The 20021-nt window shown below is 46.3% G+C and overlaps 1 protein-coding gene across 1 annotated transcript in view; it reads right to left on the bottom strand.

Annotated features, from left to right (window-relative positions):
- Positions 1–20021, bottom strand: part of SYNE2 (spectrin repeat containing nuclear envelope protein 2) — a 233618-nt gene that overhangs the window by 21758 nt on the left and 191839 nt on the right. The window contains exons 93-97 of the mRNA XM_082236352.1: positions 17383–17535; positions 10800–10958; positions 9749–9918; positions 928–1090; positions 479–666 (exon numbers count right to left, since the gene is read on the bottom strand). Of these exons, the coding sequence (XP_082092478.1) occupies positions 479–666; positions 928–1090; positions 9749–9918; positions 10800–10958; positions 17383–17535 (833 nt within the window). The remainder of the gene's footprint in view (positions 1–478; positions 667–927; positions 1091–9748; positions 9919–10799; positions 10959–17382; positions 17536–20021) is intronic.

The raw sequence follows: 20021 nt of genomic DNA, 5'->3' as shown, positions 1-20021 counted from the left end.
GAACGGATCCCGTTTGCATCCCGAGGTACCACTGTACTTGACTCTGTTAGCTAGACCCTTCTACTTCCGATCTCTTCTCATGCAACCACATCCTTTTTAGGAATGATTCCTTGGGCCTTTTGATAATGGTGAACGTTAAACCAGAAAACCAAATAAAATGTTAATTTAAAACAGGGGTCAGCAAACTTTTCTAGGAGGGGACCAGTCCACTGTCCCTCAGACCTTGGGGGGGCGGGCAGACTATACTTTGGAAAAAAATATGAACAAATTCCTATGCCCCACAAATATCCCAGAGGTGCATTTTAAATAAAAGGACACATTCTACTCATGTAAAAACACGCTGATTCCCGGACTGTCTGTGCGCTGGATTTAGAAGGCGATTGGACCGGTTCTGGCCCCTGGGCCTTAGTTTGCCTACCCATGATTTAAAACAACAAACATCAACCCCCCAGAAAAGAGCAGGAGAAATCCCTCTCACTTCATCCGCCTCTCCATAGACATGGCACAGATGTTTCTCCACCGGCGATCCAAACTTCTTGTGGTCTGCTGGATGGAGTCGCATTCGGTCTGGTTGGCACAGGCATCAGAATCATTCAGCAAGACCTCGCAGATGCAGAAGACAGAATCAACATCAGGGCTGTGTTGGTCAATGTCCCGCTGCAGATCCTATAACCACGAACAAAAAAATAATAATCTTTGGTTATATGTAATAGTGTCCTCTTCAAATAATTCCACTTTAACACTAAGACGTCACACCATTTGACCAGTGGGTGGTTCCCATGTCGTATTGTACACTGCTTAGATAAATGTTAAGCAGTCAAGATTTTTCAAATAAAATAGAATAAATGGACACAGAAATAAACGAACAAAGCCTCAAGACAGTCTTTTGCCCATCTCTTTCACCTTCTCTGTTTTCCTCCACCTTACCTGCTGCTCTGCAAGTCTCTTCTTTATCTCCTGATCATCGCAGGTGTCATAAACAACAGGCTTCGAAAGCTCGGATTCAATGCGTGCCAGCCAGGTGCGAAGATTACTCATGTTTTTGTTGAGCAGCTGTATGAAAGAAAAGGTCTCCTTCAGCTTCTTCACCCTGCGATTGGGGAGACAAAGGGCAGAAAGAATGTGAGAAGGTTGTAAAACAAGGCCAACTGATGATACACATGCACCTTCCATCACATACTGGCAAAACCAGGTTGCACAGTTAAAGAGTACTTGCCAATCTTGAACAGCAACCCCCTTCCCCATCAGACCTTTTTGCAATAAGGAAACTAACAAGAAAATGAACTGGAAAGCGTAAGATAACATTTTCTTAAGCAATGCTGTATAACCTCCTCACATACAAAACAGAATGCATGCTCAATGAATTGTGGCTGCTTAACAACAACAACAACAATTTTATTATTTATGTGCCACACATCTGACTGGGTTGCCCCAACAAAATCTTAAAAACACAGTAAAACATGGACCATTAACAAAATTTTTGAATAGGGCTGCCTTCAGATGTCTTCTAAAAGTCAAATAGTTGTTTATCTGTTTGACCTCTGATGAAAGGTATTCTACAGGGCAGGCACCACTACCGAGAAGGCCTTCTGCCTGGTTCCCTGTAGCTTCACATCTCGCAGTAAGGGAACCACAAGAAGGCCCTCGGAGCTGGATCTCTAACCTCACCTCCCTGCACTCTGTGCAAATGAATCAGGGTGAGTGCTGAGTAAATGGAATGTCTGTAAGCAATCTGAGATACACTGGATGCATAAAGGCCACCAGGAAGAACGATTACTGTTCACATGGCACCAATAATACTCATGGCATTCTGCAGTTTCAACGTAACTTAGCGGAAGTGCTGTGGCTCGTTGCAAGAGCGTCGCATGCAGATGGTCCCTAGTTCAAACCACGACATATTTGGGTAGGGTTAGGAATGTCCCTAGTCTGAAACTCTTAGAGTGCAACTGCTATTGCTGAGCTTAGATGGACCCATGGTCTGACTTGGTATAAGGGAGCTTCTGATGCAGTTACGTTCTTAAAGACAAGTCTCATTCCTAAGAAGCTTACAACCTAAATTCTGATAGAGGGGTCACAGCAAAGTGATGGAAGGGGAGAGAGGAAAAGGAGACACGAAAGGGTGACCACAAAAAATATTCATATACTATAAGGCCTCGGTCCAGTATACCTGAAGGAGTGTCTCCACCACCATCGTTCTGCCCGGACACTGAGGTCCAGCGCCGAGGGCCTTCTGGAGGTTCCCTCGCTGCGAGAAGCCAAGTTACAGGGAACCAGGCAGAGGGCCTTCTCGGTAGTGGCACCTGCCCTGTGGAACGCCCTCCCACCAGATGTCAAAGAGAACAACAACTACCAGACTTTCAGAAGACATCTGAAGGCAGCCCTGTTTAGGGAAGCTTTTAATGTTTAATAGACTATTGTATTTTAATATTTTGTTGGAAGCCGCCCAGAGTGGCTGGGGAAACCCAGCCAGATGGGCAGGATATAAATAAATTATTATTATTATTATTATTATTATTCCATGTATATACTGCAATATCAGAGTGGCGTTCAGCAACAAAACATAAAACATAACTGGAAACAATCCCAAACTATCATTACAATGACTGGCCAGTCAAAAAAAAGAAAGAAAGAAAGCTTAACAGTGGTACAGGCCTGTTGGCATAAAAAAAATATTCAAGAGATATGTGGAAGTCAAAAGTGAGGGAGCCAGCTGAATCTCTGCTGGAAGAGTGTTGGAATGATGCCACTATATATGCCTGATTTCTAGAAGAGGCCAATCCAGTCTATGTAATGCAGAGGGCAATGAATAGCGCTCAGGTAGTCCTTGTTGTATCCTGGCCCCAAAGTTGTTCAGGGGTTTGTGTATCAACACAAGAACCTCAAGGGCAAATGTTTGCAGGGTAGGACTCGAACCACTGACTTCAAGTTACAAGAGAGGAGATTTTGACTAAACATCAGGATGAGATCTCTTGACAGTAAGAGCTGTTCAACAGTGGAATGGTCTACCTTGGGAGGTTGTGGAATCTTCTTCCTAGGTGATTTGTAAGCAGAGGTTGGACGGCCACCTGTCATGGATGCTCTAGCTGAGATTCCTGCATTGCAGGGGGTTGGACCTAGATGACCCTCGGGATCCCTTCCAGCATATGATTCTACGAAGCCATATTTGCAACATAATCCTATGCATGTTTATGCAAGCTGGACCATAAAGAAGGCTGATCGCCAAAGAATGGATGCTTTTGAATTCTGGTGCTGGAGGAGACTCTTGAGAGTCCCATGGACTGCAAGAAGATCCAACCTATCCATTCTGAAGGAAATACTTTGGCCACCTCATGAGAAGAGAAGACTCCCTGGAAAAGACCCTGATGTTGGGAAAGATGGAGGGCACAAGGAGAAGGGGACGACAGAGGACGAGATGGTTGGACAGTGTTCTCGAAGCTACACACATGAGTTTGACCAAACTGTGGGAGGCAGTGGAAGACAGGAGTGCCTGGCGTGCTCTGGTCCACGGGGTCACGAAGAGTCGGACATGACTAAACGACTAAACAACAAAGTGTGCATCGGAATGCAGCCTAGGGTTGCAGATGCAGCAGCTATGGGTAGGAATACCTAGCTCTCTGAACACCTAGCGGGGACCACCACCCCTCCACCTTGCCCCACTGGCAAGGGTTACGAAAGAGGAGATGCAAGCCAAATCTTAGGATGCAGACTTTGCAATAAATGCTGCAGAGTCCAAATACCACCATGTAGGAGTTTGTTGCAGATGAAATTGCTTCATTAGCTCCAAAGGAGCCCCCAAAAGCGAAAACCAGCATGCTGTCTACAGCTTTACTCTCCCCCCCCGCTTACTTTTGTAATGCTAAATACCTTTGCAGCCAAGTCGGCCTAATTAACTAATTTGACACAATATGCCATTTGTGGTTCCATCAGGCCAACCGTCCCTTCTCTAACCGTAAAATGTAAAAACGGAAGAAAAACAAACATGGCATCTTGGAGGACCGGTTTCAGAAAGGCACGAACATTGAAGCGCAATGTTTCTCAGCGACCGGCTGTACGGTCCCTAAAGCATCCTCTTCCAGCCAGACCCGGGGAACAAGCCTAAGGCAAATACAGGTTCCAAAATCTAACTAGCAAGCATCTGGCTCAGGTTCCCTTAAACTGGTCCTATATTGGGGGTGGTGGTGGTAGTAGACCCCCTTTGTGTGGGAAAGGCACAATGGAGGGGTATAAGGACCCCGGTGTTTGGCCCCTGCTGGTTTGGGTCTCTCCAGTGCCAGTCCAACATTTTAAGCCTGGTTATTTTTTTGCAATAGGCCTGTCGTAGCCGCTGGAGAGAGAGGTCTGAACGACTACCTTGCAAATCAGATTGGAGCTGACATGGTAGCAGAACATCAAACAACGAAGACTGCACGGTGCCTTTTCCAATTGTGCATATTTTTTTAAAAAAATCCTATCTGTCAGTGCTGACACTAAAACGTAAAAAACCCCAAATATCTGCATTTTTCTTTTAATAGGACGATAGAATAAAAATTAAGTGAAAGGAAACGCATGTTTATTTCAGTGTAAACATCATCCTAGGCAGGTGGTCGATATACAATTTAGGTTTGATAAATAGGGGGTGAAATTAAAACACCAATGTTAATCACCGGAATAGAGCAAAATTGCGACTCCGATCTTGAAAGATACGACTGGCGAATTGGATCCAAAGACTGTACAGACAGGTTTAGAAGGTACAGATCGCTAGAAAGCAGGCCCTATTTTTATTTTTTTAATTAAGAGGTAAGGTTAATGTGTTTCCGCAGTGCCTACACGGGCGACGTCCCTCTCCTGCCTTTGTGTGGATGGACCCCACTAAGAACGTTAATTACGAAATGCAACGAAAAGGAGAGCTTTAGGTATAAAGCAGAAAATAACCAGAAGCATCGCACACACGTTCCATTCATTTACCCCCCATGGCGCACTAATCTCCTCCTCCAAATGGCCGGGTGCGGAGAGCAAACAGTTAATTTTAACAAAGGGGGCGGGAGAGGGATGCCCCTAAATGCCATTTATCCTCCTTGCTAACTGCCTCCACAATCCCCCTCCTCAGTCCTTTCTGTCAAAGGCAAAGTGCACACACACATCTCCCATCCATCCTGGGAAGGAAAGAGCCCCTCCCCCCCCCCTCGCAGGCAGCGACCGCACACCAGAGACACGCGTCTCTTGTTCTTACTGGACCCTTCCGAGTACCAAAAATGCACTTACTGTTTATAAGGGAAAACCATTCCTCAGCTTATCAGTCCAAAGCTGCAGGGATAGCATCCGACTGAGCTGAGCACTCGGGGAAGAGGAAACCCCTCCCTCTCTTCCGCGATTGCCCTATTTAACATCGATGCCTTAATATCTCCCATTGAGAGAAAGAGAGACGAGAGCGAGAGAGAGAGAAAGAGAACACAGACCTTTCCCTTCCTCCTCCTCCTCCTCCAAGCCCCTGGGGCAGAGCGTCTGAGCCTGTGCACACTCGCACATGCACACTGTATCACGCTGCTGAAGGGTGAATACCACCCTGGCTCCTCGTTTGGACCTCCCGAAGCCGCCATGCCACTCCTTTCAAAAGTTTGCTACCCACATACGGAAAACCCCTTCGAAAACAGGTGGAGGTCTTTCAGGATTTGATGAGGCCAAGCGATTGAGATGTAATATCTCTTAGAGAAATGAGACACACGCAGACACACACCCCACGGGTTTTGAAAACTGGCCGACGAAAACCAAGGAAATAATCAAACTGCGCAATGATCTGCTGAAGACATGGGAGACCACCAATGAAGATCGATATTTCTTTGTCGCTTCTCACCATGTCCATCTATTCTGCACGCACACACGCACACACACACACACACACACACAACCAAAATTTGTGAGCCTGAGATAAGGACATGTCAACCACTTGATGGAGAGTTGCGATTCACATAGACTTGCAACCACCTGGTCATAGAATTGCAGAATTGGAAGGGGCTCTGAGGATCATCTAGTCCAACCCAGGATTATCTAGTCCAATGCAGGGATATTTTCCCCAACAAGGGGCTCGAACCCACAACCCTGAGATGAAGAGTCTCAGGTGGAATCTACAAATGTATGAAAAATGTTCTGAAAATGCCTTTTTTTAAAAACACATTGAATTTTCCATAAGGTTTCCCCATCCCCATCTAGGGTCACATTGCATATTGCACTTAAAACACACTTAAAATGTTTTATTTGCAGCTGTATAGCTGAGTCCTCATGCTCTTCCGACTGAGCTATCCTCTTGTGCTGGGAGATATTAAAACAGCACCATGCTACTATTACACTATCTCTCATTTGATCAAATGGCAGGATCTGGTTGCCATCCATACAGACTGCAAATCATTCCGTTCCAGCTTGGTGCAGTTTAATGAACTCGCTTAAAATGCCATTCTTATTAAATTGAGCACCCAACAAGGCAGGGAGGCAAAAACTGGAATCTTGGGGAATGTAAGTATTTCTTTAAAAATCACCGCATACTTTCCATAGGATACAGCAAGAACAATAGTTCCTTTATCTACCCCTTCTGTCCATCCACAGAGTAGCATTCAAAGGAAGTTCTAAAAATCCTTGCTGCATATCATTTAAGTAACCTTCTCCCACTTAAGAACAACAATCTTCTGACCAAACTGCTGTTGGGCCATGCTGTGTGCAGTTGCTACAGACAGCCAAGTGTGTGGCCATTTACAAGCTTAGCATGCCAAGACAGTCTCCCCTCCCACTCCCCCTTGCCCCAGACACCACCTGTTGAATCAGGCACCACCTGTTTTGGCACAGATTTTGTCTAGGTTGCTATTGTTCCAGTTCAGGTGAACTACTACAGAAAACCTAACACAGAGACGATCCTAAAAGGCAAAGGTGCTGCACCATTCTGTCAAAGCTGTCGCTCTCACCATAACTTCCACGTCTCGTATTGTGTCTGTCTTTTGGGGAACACCCCAGAGTCAGCCATGACTGGACCTAATGGTCAGGGGTCCCTTTACGGGACGCAGATGGCGCTGTGGGTTAAACCACAGAGCCTAGGACTTGCAGATCAGAAGGTCGGCGGTTCGAATCCCCGCGACGGGGTGAGTTCCAGTTGCTCGGTCCCTGCTCCTGCCAACCTAGCAGTTCAAAAGCACGTCAAAGTGCAAGTAGATAAATAGGTACCACTCCAGCGGGAAGGTAAACAGCATTTCTGTCCGCTGCTCTGGTTCGCCAGAAGTGGCTTAGTCATGCTGGCCACATGACCCAGAAGCTGTACGCTGGCTCCCTCGGCCAATAAAGCAAGATGTGTGTCGCAACCCCAGAGTTGGCCATGACTGGACCTAATAGTCAGGGGTCCCTTTACCTTTGGGGAACAGCCCCGTTGGGTCAGACCATCTGGTCCAGTATCTGTTCTCGCTTTGGCCAACCAGATGCCCATGGGAAGCTCAAAAGCAGGACATGAGCACCACATCACTCTTCCCACTTGTGAATACCAGCCTCCTTCCTTGGAGGTTTTTAGCAGAGGTTGGATGGTCATTTGTCATGGATGCCAAGCCAGAATTCCCAGAGTAGTTTAATCATCAACCCTTCCCGTGAAACCTTTGGGAATTGTAAATCCACGAGGGGGATAAGGGTCTCCAAACAGCTCTCTGTGCCTTTAACAAACTACACTTCCCAGGGTTCCTTAGGGGGAGGAGCCATTGCTGTTTAAAGTGGTATCACACTTTGCTAAAGGTATTGCAATGATCGGGCATTAGATCTAGTTCCTGCCTTCCTGGTTCAGTGCTAACGTGCTGCGTAATGCAAGAGGGCAGAATTATAGCATGCAGGCAAGGCTCAAGAAATTAATGCAAATCCAAAGGAGGCTGGAACAGTTGGTTATAGTCCCTTTTAATCTGGTATGCCGTCCCCAGACAGCCCTTCCCCCACGACCCGTGGAAGAATCCCAAACATTGCTGTGTGAAGCAGTCTTTCAGAAGCACCCCAAAAATTCATTTGCATTTATCACAATTAAAAGCGAGCAGATGTCTGCATGTTATTCTGTTGTTGTTGCTGCTGCTGTTTTGTTCCCCAGATGCACTGAGTTCCCAGAGCTCTTCCTGGTTAGACGCACAGCGTACTCCAGCTGCTTCCATGCACAGACAAAGCCTCTGAGAGCGGCACAAGCCAAGCGACTAGAGGCACAATGGAAGCGCGAAAAGGCCCCTTGCAACTGGTGCCATATGGCAAAGCCGAGCTTGTCTCCATGAACTATGAGAAGCATGTCAAAGGGCTAAATGGAGAGCTCACCTAATTTGCCCATCTGTCTCAGCCCGCTTATTGGTTTAAGGTGAAGCAAGTTGTTTACTACAGCGCTGTTTTGAAAACAGTTTTTGAACTGGTTTTGCTGCCACCGAAATGCATCCACAATAGGTCTGCTCCTATCATTGTGCCATATCATTATGTCTAAATGATATAATTTAGTTTGGTTAACTATAACATTTCGTTATGGAAAAACACACGGAACCCAACCAATCAGCTGGCATTAGTAGACAATCCTGCTAATATTAAATTGTCTGAAATCTGACAAGCAGGTCAGTGTTGACATGTGAGTTCCAACAATCCCAAATCTGTCGAACTTCCAAAAACTCAGACATATGCATAACTGTGGACATGCATGATCACCTAAATGTTAAGGGTGAATATTCACTTGTGTACCTCCAAAAGGTGGAGAAAGAGATAATATATATTCATGCAGTTTGTCAGTAAATACACATGCCAAGATTCATAGTATTTTGGACATTTACTATAACCAAGAATAGCTTAGGCTGGAATCCTGTGCTTCAGGAAACTTGGTCATTATGACGGCAGCGCCTGATGGGAGCTTTAGTCCAGCAGCTCTGGAGGAACATAGCTTACCCATCCTTGCTATAGCCACTTGCCTGTGAACAAGCTCCATTGAACTCAATGGGGCTTTTTCCTGAATAAACATACATAGGATTGCCCTTGGATCTGAAGTACCATGAATGGAAGGAGAAAACGTATTAATGAACTTGCACAACTGCTAGCAGAGGACTTCTCATGATGCATCGCCATAATACATTGGGAATTGTGTTAAAGCATGTGAACCACATTCAAATGAAGAAGAAGAGACAGGCTTCGGCAGGGAAACTCTGATGAGCCATGAAAAGAATACCACAAAAAAAAATAAAGCTTGTGGAAAGTCAAGTGCAAATGGAAGAACGTCTCTGCACGAAATGATGGCAAAGGCAAACCCATCTCACTCCACTTTAATATACGGATAATTTCAGGGCTTCTGCTCCAAATCCAAACATTTGGATCCTGCTTCAGAAACTGAGGACTAGTCTACCCATGATGCAGAGGCAAATCCAGCTTCAGGTAAGCCTGGGAATGACCACCCCCTGAAACCCTGCAGAGCCACTGCCAATCACTGCAGACAATAGGAATGAGATGGGCAAATTGTTTCACTTGGTAAAAGGCAGCATCCTGTATTCCTAAATTCACAGTGGACTATATGCTTAACAGAGAGCTGCTGTCCAGAAACCAATCACACCTCTCTGATTAGGGCACCTGTATGCAATGCATGCATTTGCTGCATCCACACTTCACATTTTATCTAAACATCTAACAAATGTAGTGCATGAAACATCCTGAGAACTTTGTTGCTGTCTCTGCATGAGTCTTTTGTGAAAACCACCACCACATTCTGCTTCCAATCCCAGCCGAACTCACAAAGAGAACTTACCGTCCTCCAATCACATCAAAGAGATGCTTCCAGCGACCATTAATCTTGTTGAGTTTCTCATCTATTTCAGCGGCTTTGCTCTCGTTGCTGGCCTTGATCAGCTGCTCACCCATTTGCTTCAGAAGAACTAGATTGTTTTCACTAAACAGGCTGATTTCCTCCATGCAGTCCTAACAAACAGTAACAATAACAATTGCAAATGTTATTACACACAAAAAGGGAGATTTCTCCATGGAACAAAACAGTAATGGGAAGTGTGATGGGGCACCACCACTCACCAGGCTTCTGTTGGGTGCCTGCTGGATACTGAGAGAGAGGTGGCAGAGAGGTTGATGCAATGTAAAAGCCTAGGCAGGGGGGCAGGATTGGCCCTTCCAATATGTTTGTATGCCAGCCTCACTCTTTGCCTCCTAGTATGCATCAGGGACATGATCAACCAGACATCAGGTGAGCATAACACCATTCACTTTTGGACAAAAGGCACTGGAGTGTGGGCCAATGTTAGGAAAAGGAAGCTGGACTTGACAGGGATGTTTGCACTGTGCAAAGATAAACTATGGGATCCACTCCCACTAGGCTTTCTAGAACTTCCCTAGAATTGCCTGGAGGCAATTACCGTATTTTTTGCTCTATAAGACTCACTTTTCCCCTCCTAAAAAGTAAGGGGAAATGTGTGTGCGTCATATGGAGCAAATGCAGGCTGCGCAGCTATCCCAGAAGCCAGAACAGCAAGAGGGATTGCTGCTTTCCCTCTTGCTGTTCTGGCTTCTGAGATTCAGAATATTTTTTTTCTTGTTTTCCTCCTCCAAAAACTAGATGCGTCTTGTGGTCTGGTGCGTCTTATAGAGCGAAAAATACGGTAATCGCAGAAGACTAGGGAACAGCACATTATGGAAAAAGCAGACGGCTCAAATCAGCATGTTTGAAGCCCACAACTGTGGATCAGAATTTTGGGAGTGTTTCCCCCACCCTGCGAACACCCAGTTAAGCATAAAACATGATAAGCCTGCCCTCGCTGGACTGTTGCTGGGAGTTTGCAAAGCCTGCCTACCTTCTCCAACTTGTCTATCATATCTTCAATGCTGACGTCGGCTGACTGGAGCACCTTGCTTTCCATCTGCACCAGCCAAGCGCAGAGCTCTTTATTCTTTTCGTTGAACACAATCCAGGCATTGAGTCGGTCCTCAATCTCTTGCTTGCGCAAAGAAACCTATGGAAGAGGATGCACACGACAGCGGTCTTTGTTGTATCTCGGGAGGCAGCCAAAACTCAAGACTGAATATACACATCTGTTTCTTTCCCACAATAAAGGATGTCAACAGGCTTGGCTGGAAAAGGTAGTCTTCTCAAGCAATCGATTCCTCCACTTTGCTGGAAATTTTATCTTCCCCATGAATAAAAGGCAACCCAGATTGTTGACAACAATGGGATGTAAAGGTGGTCCAGAAAACACCAGATTTCCTCAGAGACACCAGTCCTTTTAGCTGCCTAAATGGGGCACCTTATTAGCAAAATATGAAACTTGAACACACAAAATATTAAATGTTCCATGCACATGATATCAGCTGAAATGCTAGAGCACAGTTTAGCATAATGTGCATGAGCTTTGCATTCTCCCTCTGGTATAGTTTGTCATCCACCTGGAAGCTCAAACCTTGGTTTGAGTTTAAAAACATGATTAGCACAAGCTAAGCTTTCCCCTGGTGCCTGTGACCTGGTCTGCATGAACCTCAGGCTCAGTTGCTTTCCCTTCCTTTCTCCCTCTCTGATGAAACCGCAAGGAGGATGTTGGCAACTTTCATTTCCATTATCAACTAACCACAGTTTCTTTTTGCACTTGAACTTGGCAAACTGTGGTTAGGACCAACTATGGTTTATTGACATAGCCAACGTCAAACATGATTAATAAATCCTAGCTTTTTTCAATAAACCATTGTGTGTTCCCCCACTCCCATCCCCAGTTAGGGGATGATATAGAGTAGGTGTTGGGAAACATATAATATAATATCCCACTATGATGCATCTTATTCTGACATATTACAGAATCATAGAGCTGGAAGAGGCTCTTGTGTACATCTATTCCAACCCTCCTGTAAGGCAGCAATATGCAGCTGTCCCATATGGGGTTCGAACCTGCAAACTTTGGTGTTATCAGCATCACGCTCTAACCAACTGAGCTATCACAATTGTCTTTCTTCAAGATGAGGAAGACCCCAGTTTTGAGCCCCAGCATCTCTAGGCAGAGTTTGTGGAGAAAACCCTTCTGAAACCCTGGAGAGCCATTGCCAGTCAGTTTGGACAGAACTGAGCTAGATGAACTTGTGGTCTGACTCACTAAAACCCAGCTTCTTACATTGCTATGATAGGTACCCTCAGTAATGCGTACCTGTTGGAAATTAAAAACATCTCTGCTCAACCGGGCATCCATTGATAGCTGCTCAATGACTTTCCCCATCTTTGTTTACTGTGCTTACAATGTGCAGTCCCCGCCCCCCAGTATATTTTGATTCGTTTTAATGTAATATTTTTGAACACTGCAGAAACCCTTTCATAACACAAACATAGGATAAGTAATGTTAAATGATGCCAAGTTAAAGCAGACACACAGCTGCCATTTTCAGCAGCAGGTGTGTCGCAGGTAACCTGCATTTCCATCCTCTGAGCTGCTCATTAAGTGGACTGTTTGCGTGCTCCTATGTCTTCCTCTGTAATGCGACAGTGACTTTAGCCCTGCCTGTGCTAAACCCCTGACCTCCTGGTACCCCCCTCCCTGACTGTGTCTGCTCCGTTTGTTTTCCTCTCTCTTCCAGCAGGAGCATCTGGCTGGTTAATTCCATGGTTCTCCAGGACAGCTGCACTGCCTAGCTTTTAAATACTTACAGAGGCTGCAGCCTTTTCCGCCAATTGTTTTCAATACAATATGCTTCTACTTGACACTCCAGCTTAGGCCAATCTCTCAGAAAGCAAGTGGGGCATGCTAATGGCTGGATTTTGCACCTCAAACGTGTAACCAACTAAATATTTTCACCTCAGTTGCCAGGATTGTTCGGGACTTTTGTCCAATGAAGTGTATATGCTTCAGGGAATCAGGACAGCTGGCCAGTCGCAATACCTTTGAGCCATGAGAAGAAGACCAGGTCCTAGTTTCTGCCTTGGCCTGATTGTTCCCCCTTCGGCAAATCATTATGTCTCTGGCCTGAGTCCCCAATTTGTATGATGGGAATAATGGTGACCTACTCGTTGCATAGGGACGCGGGTGGCGCTGTGGGTTTAACCACAGAGCCTAGGACTTGTCGATCAGAAGATCAGCGGTTCGAATCCCCAAGACAGGGTGAGCTCCCGTTGCTTGGTCCCTGCTCCTTCCAACCTAGCAGTTTGAAAGCACGTCAAAGTGCAAGTAGATAAATAGGTACCACTCCGGCGGGAAGGTAAATGGCATTTCCGTGCGCTGCTCTGGTTCGCCAGAGGCGGCTTAGTCATGCTGGCCACATGACCCGGAAGCTGTACGCCGGCTCCCTCAGCCAATAAAGCGAGATGAGCACCACAACCCCAGAGTCAGTCACAACTGGACCTAATACCTTTACTTTACTCGTTGTGTGGCCAAAACATAAAGGAACGTAAAGCAAGTCTGAGTCCCATCCGATGGAGTGGAAAACTCCCTTGGTGCTCTCTCTAAATGGTTGCAGGCAGGCACTGCAACAGCAGGAAAAAAACCTGTTCTAGCCCTCAAAACCTAAAGTGGGTGCACGCTTTTTAATGCCCTGGGGCTCCAACAAAGCACGGCTTTGCAGTATTGCTATGAAGACCCAGAGGCATTGTGGAAGCATGGAAGTGGCAGAGGCAGCCCCAGCCACCAATGCTGAGCAAAATGGTAGCAAGTAGAGGTTGTGGACTCTCCTTCCTAGGTGATTTGTAAGCAGAGGTTGGACGGCCACCCGTCATGGGTGCTTTAGCTGAGGTTCCTGCACTGCAGGGGGTTGGACTAGATGACCCTCGGAGACCCTTCCAGCTCTACGATTCTGCAATAACAAGATCAGGTTCTCTGCTACACCAAGCAGGAGAATAATGTAGGCTGCCACCTATTTAGGAAATAATGTAGGCTGCCACCTATTTAGAAAAGTTGTCACATTTCTTTCTTTCTTTTGTGATAAGAATTTTAAAGTCTTAGATATATAATAAATGTTCATAAATGTACCAACCAAGCACGTACATAGATCAGCACAGGAAGACCGACCTGAAACCATTTTTGATTCCCAAACTGACCATATGTTTTCTCTGCAAGGCCATAGAGAAATGGAAAAGCCTCCCCATTGTCTTTTCCTTCACAAGCCCTGTCTTAAGGGTATGTCTGTCTGTGTTTGAATAGGGTGAGCCTGTGACCTGGCTCAGGAACTAAGCATTCATCATTACAAAAGACTGGCCAGGCTCCCCATGGGTATCCAATCAAGTGAGCATTAACAGGTAACCTGTCAGACGAGATTAAACAATGCACTCAGATTTCTGCTGTAGACCACCTTTTCTGTGATGTAGGTATGGTGTATCTGGGGTGGTGGTCTTGGGTTACACCCCTTCTGTGATGTATGTATGGAGGGGTGGTCTGGAGCGCCAGGGCAGGGAATTTAAAATTTCTATATAAGGGCAGGGACACCTTTGTTCTGGGTTCCTCCTCCTCTCCTGCGTGTGAGGGGAGCACCCTGTTGCAACAGCTTTAATAAAGATCAGGCTTACTAGCTGCTTTGCTTCTCAATATTCTCTGGTTGGCCTCTGTTGTTTTCTCCTATCAATAGGGAACCTACGTAAAGACTCTATATGGGCTCTTGGATACCCCATAAGGGGAAAAGGGCAGATTTACAACACTTTCTTCCTTTCTTTTTTAAAAAGCATCATTAAGCAGTTGTTGGCTTTTAAGGAATTGTTGCAGAGTGCAGGGGAGAGAGAAACACAGAAAGATTTCATATGATCCATGTTTCCCGCTTTGCTGCATTGTGTATTCGAGAACCTGAACTCTTTATTAATCTGCCCCACATACACCCCAAAATATCCTTTTAGTGTTTTTCATGTGTCAATGCAAAGGAAACCCAGGATCAAACATTGGCCCTGAAGATTTAGCTCAGTCAACAGGAAACTAGTTGCGTGGTGCAATGGGTGGCCCCACACATCTCCATCGGCACCCCCCCCCCCACTGGCAGCTGTTGTTTGTTTCTTGTTATTAAATGAATTTCAAGGCCACTTTCCAGAGGAACTATCTCACCCCCCCCACCCCCACCCCAAGGCAGAATACAACAAAGCAACATTTAAAATTTAAAACAGCAGTAAAAAAAATCCCCACAAAATGAACAGCAATGAAACAACAGCAGCAGCAGCAGCTAAAACATCTCTTAACTAGAACAATCATAAAATCACTTGAATGCAGACCAGAATAAAGCAGTTTTCAGTGTTTCCCTAACAGTCAACAAAGCGGCAACTATATGAATCTCCCTGGTGTGCATGCACGAAGTTAAGGGGTGAGAAGGTGAAAAATGTCTTTCACCTTCTCACCCCTTGCCTTTTCCTGTAAGACCTATTGCAGTCATTAAGAGTCGTCAACAGGCTCATCTCAGCTATCTGCCAATCTCCCATTCCCACCACCCTTCTGAGTAATACCCCTCCCCACCTTCTCACTATATAGAAGCGTCTGGCAACTTCTGTTTCAGTGTATCTGAAGAAGTGTGCATGCACACGAAAGCTCATACCAAGAACTAATTTAGTTGGTCTTTAAGGTGCTACTGGAAGGAATTTTTTTATTTTGACTATGGCAGACCAACACGGCTACCTATCTGTAACAGAAACTGAGATGTGAAAGCTAGGAGCTAAATAGCCCCTTAAACCTAGGTTTAGGGACACTTTTTATAACAAGGATACAAAGCTGAAAATGAATGAACTGCAGCTAGAATATTATGTTCATTTTTTTACATGGTCTAGTCCTTCCCCTGCCCACCTCCCTAATATTCTTAAGAGGATCTCTTCTCCAGTCTTCAGAGAGTAGCTGGAAGTAGGGAGGCAGAAAAAGGTCCTTCTTTCCTTCCAGTCTGCAGTTTTTCTCTGATATCTTAGGTGCAGTGCTGTGCCCAGAGCTCAGAATGAAATTCCCTGTCACAAAATGTGCCTAGAACAATGGGAGTTTCGAACACTGCTTCCTATAGAAAGGCATCACACACACACATGTCCATCCCCCCCAATAGTCTGGGCTGGTCTTTGCCAACCATTCCTACTAGTCCCCAGTGGCAAGGTCATGCTGGCTGTGGCTGATGGGATTTGTAGTCCAAAAGAATTGGAGTGTGCCAGGTTTGGCTAAAGAATTCGCTACTTCACAGCAGCTGCTTTTAATAAGCACCAAAGTTAGCAAAAGGGACATTGGGTCATGTTTCACCTGGACATGAAACAAGAGGCTAAAATTTGCTTACTGCCAGCAATATTACCTTACTAAGTCAGTGATATGGGGTCACGAAGAGTCGGACACGACTAAACAACAACAACAACACGTCAGTGATAGCAGCACACTCCTATGGCTAGAATAGTTAAGCTATGGAATAGTTACTATGGAATTTGCTCCCCCAAGAAGCAGTATGGGCACCAGCTCAGATGGCTTAAAAGAGAGCTGGACAAAATGTTTCCGCTGTACCTCCACTGTTGGAGGCAGTTATGCCTCTGAATACCAGTTGTTGTAAGGGAACCAGCTAGTATTTACAAGACTCAGGGCATTCTCAGTGGTGGCCCCAAAACTCCCATCCAATGGACTTATGCTTTGGCCCTTCCCCTCTAGCATCCAGGTGGGCCTAGATTAGCTTCCACTGCACGGCTGCCTTTAGTAGATTCCTTAAATAGCTCAAAAGCTGTTTGTCTTATCAACCTGTTCTGCTGTGCCTGGTTTTCTATTTATGCCTTGACTCGCTCCTTTACACAGCTCTTTCCTGTTAACTTAGTAAAATAAATAAATAAATAAATAAATAAATAAAGTTCAAAGCTGCATATGGCTTTAGAACTGCATGAATACTACTTGGGGTGGGGGCGGGGGCGGGGGAAATAACGTGAATAGGTTCCCAACATCTGCTTGCAGTGCATTCACAGATGAAATCTCTCTCTGAAATTAAATTTCAAAAAGTTAAGCTTTAAGAGAGAGAGAGAGAGAGAGAGAGAGAAAGAGAGAGAGATATTGAGCGCTGCCTGCTACCTGAGAACTACAAAAAGACCAGGTGCTCTGAACACTGTAATACCTTTTCACCAGTTGCATTATGTATTTAAGCTTTGAACAAAAAACATTCCTAGATTTCAATTTGCTTCTCCCTGTACGGCCGCATTCTAAAATAGTTGTAAAAGTTTTCAGAAGTTCTCCTGGGCTGGGAACTTTGTGGAGGGGGGAGGAAATAACACAGGAGGGGGGCAGTTCTTTCGCACACTCTCTCAGGAAGAGGAAGAAAAACACCACCCGCAGCCCCCCCCCAAAAAAAAACCAGACCCCTTTTAAGACCCCTCAAGCAAAATCTCTCGTGCTTCTTTGTGCAAAACTGGAAGGCTTGCAAGGTTCCTTCCTGCCTCCCCAGAATTGCCTTCAGAAAGCCCAGCCGAGAAACCGCCTGCCCCTATAAGCCACTTACTCTTAGGCAGAGCTCTTCCCACTGTCTGTGCAAATGCTCAACTTGTTCTTTCAGCACCATCACATCTTCCGCAAGGATGTAGTGCGCCAGGCCCTTCATGCTGCCAAGTTTGTTTGCGTTTTGGTTCCAGTTGGCCAGCGACTTCTCCAGCTCCTTCATTGAAACACCAAAGGGGGGTGGGTGGGAGACACACAACAACAGACCCTTTCAGAGTAAGCTCTGGGAGAGATGTGTGTGTGTGTGTATTTTCCTCCAAACCTTTTGGTTAATCCTATGATTGGCCTGCAGGAGGGGGAAGGGAAATGGGGGGGGGAGAGGAGGTGGAGGAGGGGAGGAATTTGCATATAGGAGCAGGCTGTGACTAGATGGGAAGGGGGGGGCGTGGAACTGCACTGGGGCAAGCTGCTTTAGCCTTGCAAACTGCAGTTGTAACTTTCAGAAAGGGGCAGTAATTCCATTCCACATCCTTGAGATGTTTGGGAGATTCAATAAAATTAAATTAAAAAGAGAGGGAATCTGTGGTGGGGTCCTGTTCATGCTATTCATGCTGCTTGAAACTAGTACAGTGGTACTGTCTCAGGTTAAGTACTCAATTCATTCCGGAGGCCCGTTCTTAACCTGAAACTGTTCTTAACCTGAAGCACCACTTTAGCTAGTGGGGCCTCCCGCTGCTGCTGCGCTGCTGGAGCACGATTTCTGTTCTCATCCTGAAGCAAAGTTCTTAACCCGAGGTACTATTTCTGGGTTAGCGGAGTCTGTAACCTGAAGCGTCTGTAATCTGAAGCATCTGTAACCCGAGGTACCACTGTAGAACAAACCCATGCATGTCTACTCAGAAGCAAGCCCCCCCCCCCCCAGTTCTGTTCAGTAGAGCTTCTTCCTGTGTATAGGATTTCCTTCCCCTCCACCTTAAGAGTGGGGGTGGGGAGGAGAAGGAAACATGCTTTGAAGCAGAGTGTTTTTGTGTCGTTTTTGTGTTACCTCAACAACTTAAATCAGAGCCAGGGGGGTGTAACAGTTAAGAGTGTTGGACTAGGACATGGGTAGGCAAACTAAGCCCCAGGGGCCGGATCCAGCCTAATCGCCTTCTAAATCCGGCCTGCAGACCGTCTGGGAATCAGCGTGTTTTTACATGAGTAGAATGTGTCTTTTTACTTAAAGTGCATCTCTGGGTTATTTGTTGAGCATAGGAATTCATTCTTTTTTTCTTTCTTTTTAAAATATAGTCATTAGCTCTACAGACAGAGGGCCTTCTCGGTGGTGGCGCCCGCCCTGTGGAATGCCCTCCCATCAGATGTCAAAGAGATAAACAACTACCTGACATTCAGAAGACATCTTAAGCCCTGTTCAGGGAAGTTTTTAATATTTAATGCTGTACTGTTTTTAACACTTGATTGGGAGCCGCCCAGAGTGGCTGGAGAAACTCAGCCAGATGGGCGGGTATAAATAAATTATTATTATTATTATTATTATTATTATTATTATTACATTAGCTCTACACTAGCTCAGCATGTTGCCCCAACCTGCTTTCCAGTACTATTTCAGAGCATCAGGAGTTGGGAGTGTGGATATTCTTTGAATCAGAATTCCTTAACCTGGTGCTCTCCTGATGTTATGGAGCTACAATTTGGGAGCTGTAGTTGAAAACATCTGGAGGACCCCTGGTTAGGGAAACCTGCCTCTAATTATTCAACTTGCATAAATTTACTGGGACGAAAACAAATGAGAAGAGAAAGGCTCCTATAGAAATTACCATATTTTGCGCCCCATAGGACGCTCCGGCCCATAGGACGCACCTAGTTTTTTGGGGGGGAAATAAAGAAAAAAAAATTTATTTCCCCCCCCAGGTGCGGAGCTGGAAGAACCAGGTCGGGGAACAGTGGGAAGGCACGCTCTGCCTCCCCGCTGTCCCCCGAGCTTGTGGGGCTGGTGATGGGGAGAAGTGCGCTGATCCCGGGACTGCAGGCAGCTCTGCGCTGCCATCGGGAGCGGGGTGGGGCTTCACCCCCGGCTCCCAGTGGCCGTGCAGAGCTGCCTACAGTCCTGGGATCAGCGCAGCTCTGCACGGCCATCCGGAGCGGGGCGGGACTTAGCACCCCGCTCCCGATGGCCGCGCAGAGCTGCGCTGATCCCGGGACGGCAGGCAGCTCTGCCCCGCCTTCCAGAGCGGGCGGGACTTAGCGCCCCGCTCCCGGTGGCCGCGCAGAGCTGCGCTGAGCCGGGGACTGCAGGCAGCTGTGCGCAACCCTCGGAGCCGGTCTCCCGAGGGTTGTGCAGAGCTTCCTGAAGCCTGGAGAGCGAGAGGGGTCGGTGCGCACAGACCCCTCTCGCTCTCCAGGCTTCAGCGAAAGCCTGCATTCGCTCCATAGGACGCACACACATTTCCCCTTCATTTTTGGAGGGGAAAAATGCGTCCTATAGGGCGAAAAATACAGTAGGACGTCAATAGCCAGGCAAGAGGAAGCCCATTTCCCCGAAGCGCTTGAGGCTTCTGCCCCACTGGGCAGTAAGGCTTGACTAGGACCTGGGAGACCAAGGTTCAAATCCCTACTCGGCCATGTAGTTCACTAGGTGACCTTGGGTCAGCCGTTGCCTCTCACAGGGTTGTTGTGGCAATTCATTGAGGATGAAAGGGGGAG

Source organism: Podarcis vaucheri (assembly GCF_965113315.1).
Source record: "Podarcis vaucheri genome assembly, chromosome: 1".
In the NCBI taxonomy this organism is placed as follows: domain Eukaryota; kingdom Metazoa; phylum Chordata; class Lepidosauria; order Squamata; family Lacertidae; genus Podarcis; species Podarcis vaucheri.
Note: the sequence above shows the minus strand (reverse complement) of the source record. Positions and strands in the feature narration are given on the sequence as shown.